The 13,976-nt window shown below is 41.9% G+C and overlaps 1 protein-coding gene across 1 annotated transcript; it reads left to right on the plus strand.

Annotated features, from left to right (window-relative positions):
• Nucleotides 1–978: 978 nt before the first annotated feature.
• On the plus strand, nucleotides 979–13,976 carry LOC122744419 (2'-5'-oligoadenylate synthase-like protein 2). Its single transcript, XM_043989906.1, has 6 exons — nucleotides 979–1,170; nucleotides 2,954–3,251; nucleotides 3,606–3,769; nucleotides 6,883–7,145; nucleotides 12,914–13,061; nucleotides 13,443–13,976. Exons 1-6 carry the CDS (start codon nucleotides 979–981, stop codon nucleotides 13,974–13,976), a joined length of 1,599 nt encoding a protein of 532 aa, XP_043845841.1.

Raw genomic sequence — 13,976 nt, forward strand, 5'->3', positions numbered from 1 at the left:
ACCATTTAGTCAGTGGAGATGCCCCATGTTTCACCCAACCTGACACCCCCCCTCCCTAATTTGTCATTTTGGGCCCTCAAAAGCAAGGTCCATCAACCAATGGAGTTCTGCATTTCACCATGCCTCTTTTGCATATTTGGGAATCAAACTCTATAAAGATAAGGCCCTGGAAGAAGAGGGATCTCAGATTGTGAGAAAGATCTGAGGTCCACTTCATTAGAAGGGCCCATGGACCTTTTAATCAAGTGCCATTAGCTCAGAACTCTGCCTCAGTCTCTTTATTGCAGGTTGGGCGATTTCAATCCTCACACCATCTGCCCTGTCACTATGCCCTCCAGACCTCTGGGCACTATCAAATGATCTGCCAATGTACCCAGTGGTCTCCTGGGTCTTGCTGTCTAGCCTCTCTCTGCACGCTTAGGACCTCTGGGCCTTTCCATTCATCCTGCAGCTAAACCCTGTTACGTGTATTCCAGTAGTATGAGCTACTGGAGAGCAAGGGCTGTCATGATTTTTTTCTCCTTGTATCCTAAGTTATCCAGTGCTTGGTACACAGGTAGCACTTAATAAATGCTTTTTCATTCACTCCACTCATTCAAGTGTCAAGTGACTGTGAGATTTATGATCTAATATCCAATCACATGACATTACCATGGTCAAGTCCCAGAGCTGTGCTCCCATCCTTCTTGGTCCGGTTGAGGAGAAGGAGTTAAGTCCTTCCAGGTAGATTGTGTTCTGGGAGGGCAAATCCTGAGGTTCTGAATCAGGGCTACCTTGAGAAGAGACAGAGAGTTTCAGTTTCCCAGCAAATTCCAAACTGAGAAGGAAAGTGAAAACACTCCTTCTGACCTTTAATCTGATTGGTGGAGTGGGGGTGGGTGAAGTCTGGGAAGTTAAAGCCTCCTTTAAAAAGAGCTTCTGCAGAGAGAGGTCTGAGTATTTTTCTGGAGCTTTTCACCCAGCCTGGCAGAGACAGAGATGTTAAAGGGCTTGTATGACACCCCTGCTGAGGAGCTCGATGTCTTTGTGGCTGAAGTGCTTCAGCCAGATACAGAGTGGAAGAAGGAGCTCCAAGATGTTTTTAACAGGATGGCGAGATTCTTTAAAGAGCAGTGTTTCCAGGACTGTTCCATAGGAAACCAACAGGTCAAGGTGATGAAGGTGGTGAAGGTAAGAACAAGTTCCATTCTTCAGAATAGGCAAACACAACCCCACCTAAGAATAGGAGGAAGGGTGATATCATGGCAGAAGGAACACTGGCTCTGAGGTCAGAAACCCTGGGTTCAAATCTTACCTCTGATACTTCCTACCTGTGTGACTTTGGACAAGTCATTTAATCTCATAGGCCTCTGTTTCTTCCACTATAAAATTAGAGGATTAGATCTATGATCCTAAGTCACTAAGACTTTTCAAAGAACATGAGCATCAGTGATAGCCAGGGAATCGGATAGGAAGAAGAAAAGTATTTGAGGTTCACCTTGTGTGGGGGGTGAGAGAAAAGAGACATGAGGACCTGGGATCACCTGCTCCTTACTTCACAAGTAGATGTTACCCTGAACCCTTAAGCCAGCCATTAATTTCCCCAATAGGACATATCCACTATGACCTACTCTATACATATTCCCTCTCTCCTCTGTCCACTGCTGCTGGCTCTAGGTAAAAAGGTGAGCTCTCTCCAGGAACTACTCTGGGTCCACTTTCTGATTCCTCTGAATCAAGTGGCACAGAGATATTTGATAAATTAAGGCCAAACCCCTTGATCCAGGCTCATCCCCCACCCAGCAACCCAGTTTCCTCTTTGGGAAAATGTGAACAACCTCTAAAAAGTTTGAGCATACTCTCTGAATAGTTCCAGAACAAGCTAAAGTTTACCACTATCTCCTCTAATGCCAACTCCTCTGTCTCTTTGATAAAATCCTTCCTCTGCCTCTCATATCCTCTGTTCTCAGCTCCCACTCCACTCTCTTCCACACATTTCCCTTAGGATTGTGCTATGCTTTTAGACTTCTCTTCTGTTACCTATATTTACTTCCATCTTTTCTGCATGGCTTTTAAAAATCTAAGTTCATGAGTTTCCTTTGGATTCACAATAGTTTTTTTTTAGATAACTCACCTTTTATCTTCATCAGAACTCATTTTGGGAGTCCTCAGTGAAGAAAGACCCAAACATGAATTTCTTGGATAAACTTCTCGTCCTTTCTCAATCCTATCTATCTTCCTCCTTCCTCGAGTGCCAAAGATCAAAATCTCTCAAATCAGAAAGTCTAGGAATTTCTGACTATCTAATTGCCGCAGTTCAAGGGGCAGGGAATGTGGCTTTCTCCAGTCTCTGGACTATGTGTTACAGTGGATAGGGCACTGGGCCTGGAGTCAGGAAGACCCGAGTTCAAATACAACCTCAGACATTTACTAGCTGTGTGGTTCAGGGCAAGCCACTTGATCTCTGTCTGACTCAATTTCCTCAACTGTAAAGTGGAGACAATAGTACCTACCTCTCAAAATTATTGAGGATCAAATAAAATGATGTTTCTAAAATTCTTAGTATACTGTCTGGCACACAGTAGGCACTAAATAAATGCTTCTTTTCTCTCTTCCTCTCTGGTATCATGAGGACAGAGATGGTCCAAAAGATATTTTCCATAATGGAGACCAAAGGGCCTTTCTGAGCCTATGACACAATGAAAAGAAAAGTGACAGAGTCAGAGAACAAGGGCTCAAATCCTGGCTCTGTCATTTACTACCTGTGTGACCTTGGGCAAGCTATGTCTCTTCATTTGTAAAATGATGATTTTGGACTCAATGACTTGCACCATCCCTTGGAGCTCTATACCTAGGATGTTGTGATTCATAAATGCTCCAGCTTAGAGGCCTTAGAGAATTCCACTTTGGTAACAAAGGCAACTCGATTTCCATCCCACCCCAGATGATAATGAACCTGGTCTTTCTTTGGTAGGGAGGCTCCTTCTCCAAGGGTACAGACATAAAACACATATCTGATGTGGACGTGCTCCTTTTCCTGAATTGCTTCTCCAGCTACAAAGACCAATACAAACACCGACATACCATCATTGAATTCATGATGGAGAAACTCGAGGAATGCCAAAAAAGCATAGCCTATGATATTACCAACATCTCTAAACAAGAGTCCTCAAAGAGGTCCGTGCCCCCACGATCCCTGAACTTCGATGTCCAGTCAAAAAAGAGGAAGAAATTGATCCATGTGGATGTGCTGCCAGTCTTTGATGCTCTAGGTAAGAACAAACTAATGCCTTCTTGAAAAGACAGTCTTTCTAGGACAAGGGTTCTTAACCAGGGGTTCACAAAGGAATTGGACAGCTTTCATAGAGGGTGGGGAGGGGGTAGAGACAGTTCCACAAACATGGGTGGAAAAAAATTGCATCTTCATTTTAATATAAAACTAATAAGGCTGAAAAGATAGATTGGAGCCAGATTGTGAAGGTCTATCGATGTCAAATTGAGGCATTTTATCCTAGGGATGTTAGGAAACCACTGAGCATTTTTGAGTAGGGAAGTGATATGGCCAGATTTTGTTTTAAGATGATTATTATATCCACACAATGTCTTCCCCCCCCCCCCGTCAGGAGATTCAGGACTTACTAAGCAGCAGGTCTATGAAAAACTAATCAAGGAGAAAGGGTACCCTGGAGAGTTCACTCCATCCTTCAGTGAACTGCAAAGAAGTTTTGTGAAAGATCGTCCGACCAAGCTGAAGAGCCTTCTTCGACTAGTGAAACACTGGTACCGACAGGTAAGATGGGTGAGGCAACCAGAGGCTTCACAGTGGCTTCTGGGTGTCAGGGGAGAAACAGCCTGGAAAGACAAGGGTGGGCAAGGGAAATGGCAGCGTCTTTGTGATAAAGAGAAGGATGTGACCATAAAGGTGCCTTTGGACGCATTACAACATTCCTCTGGCAAGAGCATTGAGTGTTTTCCCCCAGGTTTGAATCCTGGCTCTACTATTGATAACCTGGGAGACCTGAGGCAGATCATTTCATTTCTCTAGATTTCTGGTTCCTTATCTCTAAAATGATAGAGTTGGACTAGATAATCTCCAAGGTCCCTTCCAACCATAAATGTTAGAGTCTTGTGAGATGTCCACTCAGGTATAAAGACTGCTAAGTCGCATTGCTAAATCAACAACAACAACAAAAAAAAACTCGGTTGGTGCTGTCTTGGGTGCTGATTAAATGATCCATGACCTCAAGAAGCTGGCATTCTGTCAGGGGAAATACTATGTATATGTTCAAACATATACCCCAAAATACAAGGTGTGTTTGCTATTAAATAGAAACAAAATAAATAAAGTAGTTTTCCTTGTAATTCTTTGTATTTTATTTCATGCATTGTAAAATTCAATCTTTGGGGCTTCGTTGGGCCCCAAAAGGGTCCAGGAAACAAAAATAGTGAAGAATCGATGATATAAGGTCTATATCAAACAATCAATAAGCATGCATTGTGTTTGCCGTGTCCCAAGAACTGTGTTCCGCACCCCCACACACACACCCACCACCAAAGATACAAAGTGAAAGAGTCCCTAGCCTCAAGGAAGCAGTTAGGTAGCATAGCAGATAAAGCACAAGACTTGGATTGAGGCAGATGAGTTCAAGTCTTGCCTCAGACATTTCCTGGCTCTGTGGCCCTGGGTAAGTCATTTAACTTTTCCTGGCCCCAGTTTCCTCATCTGTAAAATGGAAATGATTCTAACACCTGGCAATCTCCTAGAGCTGTTGTGAGAATCATATCTGGGTAAAAGGCTTTATAAATCTGAAAGGACAATTCTGGGGAGATGGCATGCACATAGATAGATAGGTCTATACAAGATATATACAGAGTAGATACAAGGTAGCTTTAGAAGGGAAGGCTCTAGGAACAGGGAGGAGAGAGGGAAAGGTATCTTGCATAAGGTGGCATCTGAGCTCTAAACGTTGAAGAAAGTCACAGATCCTAAAAGGCAGAGGTGAGGAGGAAGCATGTACCAGGCATGTACATGCATGTACATGCCGCCTTCACCTTCATCTAAGAGAGCCAGTGGAGAGACAGGAAATGAAGCATTGTGTTTGAGGGCAGAAAGACGTGTCAGGTTGTCTAGAACATGTAATACATGAAAAGGAGCAAAAAGTTTGGAAATGTAGAGAAGAGCCCAGTTGTGAAGGGATAGGTCCATAAATGCCTAAGAAAGGAGTTTGTATTTCATCCTAGAAGCAATAAGGAGCCCCTGAAGTTTGTTGAGTAAGAGAATAACATGGTCAGTCCTGTGTTTTGGAGGTGGGGGGAAATCACCTTGTCAGCTAAGTAGAGGATAGATTAAAGTGAGCAAAGACTGAGTCCGGGGGACCAGTTAAAAGGCTATTTCAATAATCCAGATGTGAGGTGATAAGGTCCTGGTTCAGGGCAGTGGCTATGTGAGTGGAGAGGATGGGATATAGGTGAGAGACGTTTTGGATAGAAACCACAAGAGGTGATAAGATATATGGGTCAAGTGAGAGTGAACAGTTGAGGATAACGATGAAGTTGCAAACCTAGGTAACTAGAAAGAGGATGTCCTTTAATTAAATAAAAGAAGAGAACCTCAAGTAGAAGGTGGGTGTCTGTGCTGAGCTTATGAAGAAAACTGGAGATTCTAAGAGACAGGAGTGAGATGGGAGAGCATTCCAATGTGAGGACTAAAATCTAATGTGTGGTCGCCTTACCTGCCCCCAGTAGGGGGTGGGGCGAAGAACTAGCTAAGTTTACTTATAAATTCAGCAACAGTTTAGGCTTTTAAACATTTATTAAAGTATATTAGGGGTTAGCAAAGAGAGAGAGAGAAAGCCGCCTTCACCTTCATCTAAGAGAGAACATGTGAAGTTCCAAAAGTTAGGAAACCTGGCTACCTTCCTCCTTCTGCCACCATGAGCTTCTTCCCTAACCAAAGAGAGCGAGTCCCATCCAGTTGTCCTGGAAACCCCCTGTCACACAGGAAGCAGGGAAGTCCCCACACAGAGCTCCAAGTTAATTAGCTGGTCCATTGATTGACATGACTTACAGGTGGTTCTATGAATAGAGGTAACTTCCAGATGCCAGGAAAGGTCATCTCGGCAGGGGGGTGGTGCCCTGGTTCTCACACCAGGCATGGGAAACCACTGAGATGGGAGATAGAGAGGTGTGTAAGGAACAGCAAGGACAGTTTGGCTGGACCAACAAGTACACAAAAAGGGCTAAACAATGTAAGATAAGGGTAAGTTAGGGTCAAGTTCTAACTAAAATATATTTATTGCTTACAAGTGGTTGCTTTCACAGTATCTCCTAAATCCCAGAAAAGGTATGACTTGTTTCCCTTAGGCCATTTCTACAGGACTGTCTTTGACCTCAGCAGCCCTCTCCCAGCCCAAATTCTGTCCCCCTCTGATGACCCAAGAGAAAAATTAAGACCTTACCACATGACGCTTATATGACCTAATAAATCTTTAGACACTAAAACTGTTGTTGCTGCACCTTGACCTGAAAGCAATGTTCATATCAAATATGATAAATGTTTAATACAATGCCTGGCACATGGTAAGTGCCCACTAAGTTCTTGCTCTCTTCCCACCTTCTCCCTTTTAGTGTAATGTATAGATATGATTAGGCTATGGTGAAAGTGGGGCTCAGAGATGTCTTATCAATACCCAGAAATCTTAGGAAAGAGTGAAAATGAAATTCATGGGACCCTTGAAATTCAAGAGACAAGCTAAGTTTCTAAGTTATCTCAAATAATTCAAATGGGTGAGAAACATGTAGAGAAAAGTTGGATGGAGGAGACCTTGGACTTTACTTAGCAGTATTCCCAATCTGCAGTCCTAAAACTCCTTGATCTCAAAATGTCCCTATCTCTTTTAATAGTATGTGAAGAACAAATACCAAGGAAAGCATCTGCCCCCAAAATATGCCCTGGAGCTGCTGACTATCTATGCCTGGGAGACAGGAACCAAAGAGGCAGAGAACTTCAATCTAGCTGAAGGATTTGCCACTGTGATGAAGTTGCTGAAGGATTACAAAGATATATGTATCTACTGGACTAAATATTACAAGTTCAAAACTCCACTAGTCAGCCACTTTGTGAAAAAGCAGCTGAGGTACATACCACAAACCAAGGATAAAAAAAGGTAAGTAACTCTCCTCTCCTTGCCTCTGTTCCCTATGGGTGATGATCAGTGGGGACTAAAGATGAGCTGTCAAATAGCAATAGCTGTCAATCATTCCAGGTGATGTGAGAGCTCTGGGCCTGGAGTCAAGAAGACCTGAGTTCAAATCTAGTCTCAGGCACTTACCAGCTGTGTGACCTTGGGCAAGTCATTCAACTTTTGTCTTCCTTGAATTTCCAAACTGTAAAATGGGGATAATGATAGCACCTGCCTTCTGGGGTTGTTGTGAGGATCAAATGAGAGTGTATTTATAAAGTGTTTGGCACAGTGCCTAGAACATAGTAGGTGTTATATTAAAATCTTAGCTAGTTGAGTCACACAGTGACCCTGTAAGGTAATTGTTACCATTATTTATTGCATTTTTACGGATGAGGAAATTGAGGTTCTGAGAAATTTTTCCAGCTAAACCCTGGGGTTTTTGTATTTCAGGCAAAAACAGGGTATGAGAAACTCTTAGATGAGCGAATCCAAGTATATTCTAATACTTGTGTCTGAATATGGAGGGGAAATCAGAGAAAGATTAAACTCAGATATTTGCCTTCCATGCTCAAAGAGGCGATAACAACTAGCAGATCCTAAGTCCTTTGTTCCAAGATGCCTGCAAGGGTCTAGTGGCCTGCCTCAGTATCTCCCTTCTCTGCCAGAGCTCAGGTCACCTTCCATTTACTACTTTCACCTGTAGTCACTGTGTTGCCCATTCTTTCCAGATAAGCTAGTTAAGTGCCAGGTGGGACTTGCCATCTACCCTTGCTGCTGCTCAGCTCATAGGCTCCCCACTCCTTTCAGTCTGCTCTCTTGCCAATTATGGAAGTCTCTTTAAGAATTTGGGGGGGGGCAGCTAGGTGGCCCAGTGGATAGAGCACTGGCCCTGGATTCAGGAGGACCTGAGTTCAAATCTGGCCTCAGACACCTCAGACACTTGACACTTACTAACTGTGCGACCCTGGGCAAGTCACTTAACCCCAATTGTCTCACCAAAAAGAAAAAGAAAAAAAAAAAGAATTCCTGGGTGTGACTCAGGCATATCTTCTGGCTCACAGATTGTGATAACCCAAGATTTCTTAAAGGGTTGAGAAAGAATGCTTGTTCTCTGAACTACAAACCCCAGGATAACCAATCTCAAATCGCTAAGTATATAAGGAAACAGTTCCCTCAGCTGGTTTCAGTGTAAAATGGGATGATCTTCTCCTGAATTCGCTCCTTTCCTGTTGGGAGATGACAGCAGTCTCTGCTGCTATATAAGGGTACCACAAAATTTCCTTGTATTCCTTACAAATGGCCCCCACAACCCCTTAAATCTACTAAAAGGGATACAAAGCACCTTATAATCATTGACCCACTTAACAGTGATCCAAATTTTCAGCTAGTGCCTCTTTGATAAGTAAGTGAGAAGAAAAGTAGCATTCTCTTCAAATACAATTACTCTGCAATTTCACCAGCACAATCCATCATTCCTTGGCAAGAGAGTCATTTAGTCATCCCTTAACTTCTATGCCAGGAATTTGTAAGGTCCTGGAGGAAATGGAAAAGGGGGAAGGAGAGCAGCAGTCATGCAGAACCTGACAGATGGAAAATGAACTCTTCTTCTGCTCTGCTCTCTCTCTCTCTCTCTCTCTCTCTCTCTCTCTCTCTCTCTCTCTCTATCTATCTATCTATCTATCTATCTATCTATCTATCTATCTCTATCTCCTTCCCTCCCTCTTTCATTCTTCCTCAGAAGTCTACAAAACACTGTCCCATGGAGCCAAGTACAGAAGGCACTGGGATAGTCTGCTACAGTCTCTTATCTTTACAACAGTATTCATAGCACATGTATCATACAAATGTAAGATGAAGGGGTTCGACTAGGATCTCCAAGGTCCTTTCAAGCTCAACATCTGTGACCCCATTAACTAATCATGGGATCATAGATTTAGAGTTAGAAGGAACATTAGAGGCCACTGAGTTGTACCCCCTCATTTTATAAATGAGGAAACTGAGGCCCAGAGGGATTAAGTAACTTGCCAAGGGTAATACAGGGAATAAGTATCTGAGGTAGGTGTGATCCCAGGTCTTCCTAACCCTGAGTCCAATGCCCAATCCATAGCACCATATTGTCTCCAACAACCTACATAATAAGAAGTATGATAGTAGAGGGTTCTTGTAAGTTTAAATGGAGAGAGTGGCAAGGATGGGCAAGAAATTAGTCAATTGTATCAAATTCCTCACCTCAAAAAACCCATTCCCTCAAGGAACCAGGGACATAAGGTTTGGAGAAGGCCTCACTTTCTGACTGAAAACTTCCTCTTCTCCCTTCTTCTTCTTCTTACCCCAAGGGTTGTTTCAGGAGGTAGTGAGTTCTCCATCAATGGAACAAGAGTTCCATTGTCTTGAAGACAAGAAGCTAGATAAACATTGGCCAAGGACATTGCAGAAGGTATTCAGGGTTCAAGGACAGCTTAGAAGTGCAATTGATAGAGTTCCAGGCCTGGAGTCAGGAAGACCTGGGTTCAAAACCAGCCTCAGACATGTACTAACTGTGAGATCCTAGACAAGTCACTTAGTCCTGTTTGCCTCCATTTCTTCATCTATAAATGAGCTGGAGACTGAAATGGCAAAATACTCCAGTATCTTTGCCAAGAAGATTCCAAATGAGGTCATAAAGAGTGAGACATGACTGACATGACTGAAGAATAACATGACCAATGGCAGTATCAGCTGCTAAAGAGAATTCTAAACACAAAAAACTCTGACTTCAAATACCAGCATTGGTACTTCCTAGCTGTATTCTATTTTGTTGGGTTGAATCAACCCAACACAGCAAGCATTTATTGAACATCTACTATGTGCCAGACATGCATTAGATACAGAGAATACAAAGACAAAACAAAATAGACCTTCTTTCAAGGAGCTTTCATTCTCCTAGGGGGAAACATATACATTAATAAGAATAACAACCCCAAAAATATGTATCTATTTTTGGTTGTACCAGATCTATGATTTCTTCTGTGAATGAAACTTCCCATGAGGAAACTCCTTCTACCAGCACAGATCAGCACTTTCTCTAAAACCCATAGTATGAGAAATTTGCCTGGGCCACTGAGAGGTTAAGTGACTTACCTAGCATCTCAGACAAGAGGACTGGCCAAAGCCTGGCCACTTAATCAGCAGAAACATACCAAGAGTTGTTTGAACAGTACAGAGTTGAGGTGAAATACAAAAGACTTAATGAATAGGCCTACAGACAGTGTTACATTTTCATAACAGTATCAGCCTTCCAAAAGATTGTAACAATGATTATAAGCCAAATTACTGGATGTTGGGGGTTTTGTTTTGTTTTGTTTTGTTTTTCTATATTAGCCACTTTGCTAAAGAAAACATAAGAAAAATAAAATTTTTTTAAATGCTTCAATCTGCATTCAGAGTTCATCAGTTCTCTCTTCAGAGGTGGAAAGCATTTTTCAACATGGGTCCTTTGGAATTGTCTTTGATCATTGTCTTGATCAGAGTAGCTAAGTCTTTCATGGTTGATCATTGTTACAATATTGCTTTTACTGTATACAATGTTCTCCTGGTTCTGTTCACTTCATCTTGTATCAGTTCATGTGTCTTCTAGGTTTTTTTCTGAAACCATCTTGCTCATCATTTCTTATAGCACAATAGTATTCCATCACAATCATAGACCACAATTTGTTCAACCTGTCCCCAATTGATGAATATCCCCTCACTTTAATGGAATGGTTTCTTTTTTTAAATAAAGTATTTTATTGTTTTCCCATTACATGTAAAGATAGTTCTCAACTTTTGTTTATACAAGCTTTCCAATTTCAGATTTTCCTCCCTCCCTCCCCTCTTCCCCCCCCCCAGACAGCAGGTAATCTGATATAGGTGTTATATATATATATATATATATATATATATATATATATATATACACATAATAACATTAAACATATTTCTGCATTAGTCATGTTATAAGAGAAAAATCAGAGCAATGATAAAAATCCTCAAAATAGTAAAACAGCACCAAAAACAAAAGAAATAGTATGGTTCATTCAGCATCTATACTCCACAGTTCTTTTTTTTCATGGATTTGGAGATCCTCTTCTATCATGAGTTCCCTGGAACTCTTCTGTACCATTGCATTGGTGAGAAGAATATAGTCCATCACAGTAGGTCAACACACAATGTTGATGATACTGTGTACAATGTTCTTCTGGTTCTGCTCATCTCACTCATCATCAGTCCACGCAAGACCCTCCAGGTTTCTCTGAACTCCTCCTGCTCATCATTTCTTACGGCACAATAGTATTCCATTGCATTCATATAGCACAACCTGTCCAGCCATTCCCCAATTAATGGGCATCCCCTCAACTTTAATGGAATGTTTTTTGATGGAAATAGTAATTAAGCAAGTCATTTCCTTCTCTGAGATTTGAGGGGAGAAAAATGAGAACCACAACTATTTTTAACATTTTGATGGACTAACAATATAGACATCTCCCAACCACCTGGTGGTCTGATATTAGAAAGTCCCCAATCTATATAAAAAATATGGTAAAGTGGAAGGTCTCATTCACTACTCTAACAGTTACTTGCTGTCCTTCAATAAGAGACTGAAGTTTTGTCTAAAAGGACTTCTTTCAAAATTGTAAAAGTCATTTTCCCTTGTCTCTTGCTCTTGAACATGCAATCTTTTCTTATTCTGAAATATATCCTGTCACTTATATTCAAAATACTCTCCTTTTCTGCCTTGACTGATCCCCCTCTTTCTCTACCTCTCCCTTGCCTGAAAAATGCTTTACTTTTCTATCCTAGATTGCTACAGAATACTACTAATTGGCTGTATACTCTAAGTGAGCTTGAACAGTTCTAAAAAAAAAAGTGGCAGTGGGGAGGACAGCTAGGTGGTACAGTGGATAAAGCACTGGCCCTGGATTCAGGAGGACCTGAATTCAAATCTGGCCTCAGACATTTGACACTTACTAGCTGTTTGACCCTGGGCAAGTCACTTAACTCTCATTGCCCCACAAAAAAAAATAGCAAATTCAGATTTCTGGGGTACAGTGCTTTATCCACTGTGCCACCTAGTTACTCCCTGAATTTGCTATTATTAAGAGCAGATTACTTGGCATGCTAATAAATCTCTTTACTTTCAATTTGGCTTCCTGTCTTTGACCCATGGTTATCAGACCACCCCCATGGGTATACCTCACTCAAGAGATTGAGAGGATTGCCCAACAGCTTCCATTGCTTTATCTATAAAATGAAGAGGTTGGACATAATGATGAAGATAATAATAGTTAGCATTTATATAGCACTTACTATGTACCAGGCACTGTTCTAGGTACTTTACAATTATTACCTCATTTGATCTTCACAACAACCCTGGAAGATAGATACTATAATTATCTCAATTTTTCAGTTGGGGAAATTGAGGCAAACAGAAATTAAGTGGCTTGCCCAGGGTCACACAAGTAGTAAGTGTCTGAGGCTGGATTTGAACTCAAGTCTTCCTGACTCCAAGCCTGGCATTCTATACCCTGTGGCACCTAGCTACTTAAATTGCCTCTAAGGTCTCTTCCTGCACAAAATCTATGACCCTATTATCTTCTAATTATTTTCCAATTTTAAATTCTATGATCCTCAGCTAGGAGGGGGAAAATACTCTAGCCTGGCCCAAATGGTTCCAACAGAGCTGGACAAGGATCCATCCTGAACAAAAGTGACAATTTTCTTTGGTATTATAGGCCAGTCATCTTGGACCCAGCAGACCCCACCAACAAAGTAGGAAATAGATCAGAGTGGGACCTGGTAGCAAAGGAGGCTTCTCACTGCCTTCGCCAGGCCTGCTTTCAAATGAAAAATGGAAGGCACATCTCAAGCTGGAATGTAAAGGTAATGACTCTCCCTTTGGAGCTGCAGAGACCTCTATCTATTTCCTCCCCTCCTCATAGACTCTAATGTGACTGTGGGATTCCTTGGGTCCAACAAAGCCTTCCTGTGAATGCAGTCTGGGCTAGATGAGCCGAACTCCATTCCCAGGATTGATTCTTCCTGGGACTGGAATAATTTTTCTTTAACTATAGGATCTCTGTAGTTGAGGGCATGGAAATGGGTGACAAAGAATATTCAGTGTATTTCCCACAAGGGCTTGCTGGGACCTAGGGCAATAGAGACCCATGGACAACCAAAGCTACTTAACATTCTCTCTCTCTCTCTCTCTCTCTCTCTCTCTCTCTCTCTCTCTCTCTCTCTCTCTCTCTCTCTCTTCCCCAGGGAGCAAGAAATATAGAGGTCATTCTAACACGTCCTAATTTTTGGACATTGAAATACTGTGTGAATCCCTATGACCCCATCCAAAAGATGAAAGAAGAGATTGAAAGAGTTAAAAATATCCCTATAGATGATCAGCGGCTCTCCTTCAAGGAACCCAAGAGAAAGCCCAAGGTATTGATGGCACACAGCACCCTGGAAGAATATGAGATCTTCTACCAAATCAAAATCCAAGTGCTGGTCATCAGTTCTGCCAGATGCAAAATCCATGTGCAATTTCCTGATGACACCTGCCAAACCTACCCCCTTGAAAGCAGAGATACTGTCCTGACGGTGAAACAGCAGATTGAAGAGCAGGAAAGGCAGCCAGTGACAGAGCAGGTCCTGATATTCCAAGGCGAATTCCTTCGACAGAAAAGATGTCTCAGATACTATGGCATTAAAGATGGTGACACCCTGGAGTTAGAGTTGAAGACCAGAAAGCAAAAGAAGAAATTGAAGGCCAGGAAAGGAAAGGAGGTGTTGGTAATAGATTAG

Source organism: Dromiciops gliroides, chromosome 1 (assembly GCF_019393635.1).
Source record: "Dromiciops gliroides isolate mDroGli1 chromosome 1, mDroGli1.pri, whole genome shotgun sequence".
Classification (NCBI taxonomy): domain Eukaryota; kingdom Metazoa; phylum Chordata; class Mammalia; order Microbiotheria; family Microbiotheriidae; genus Dromiciops; species Dromiciops gliroides.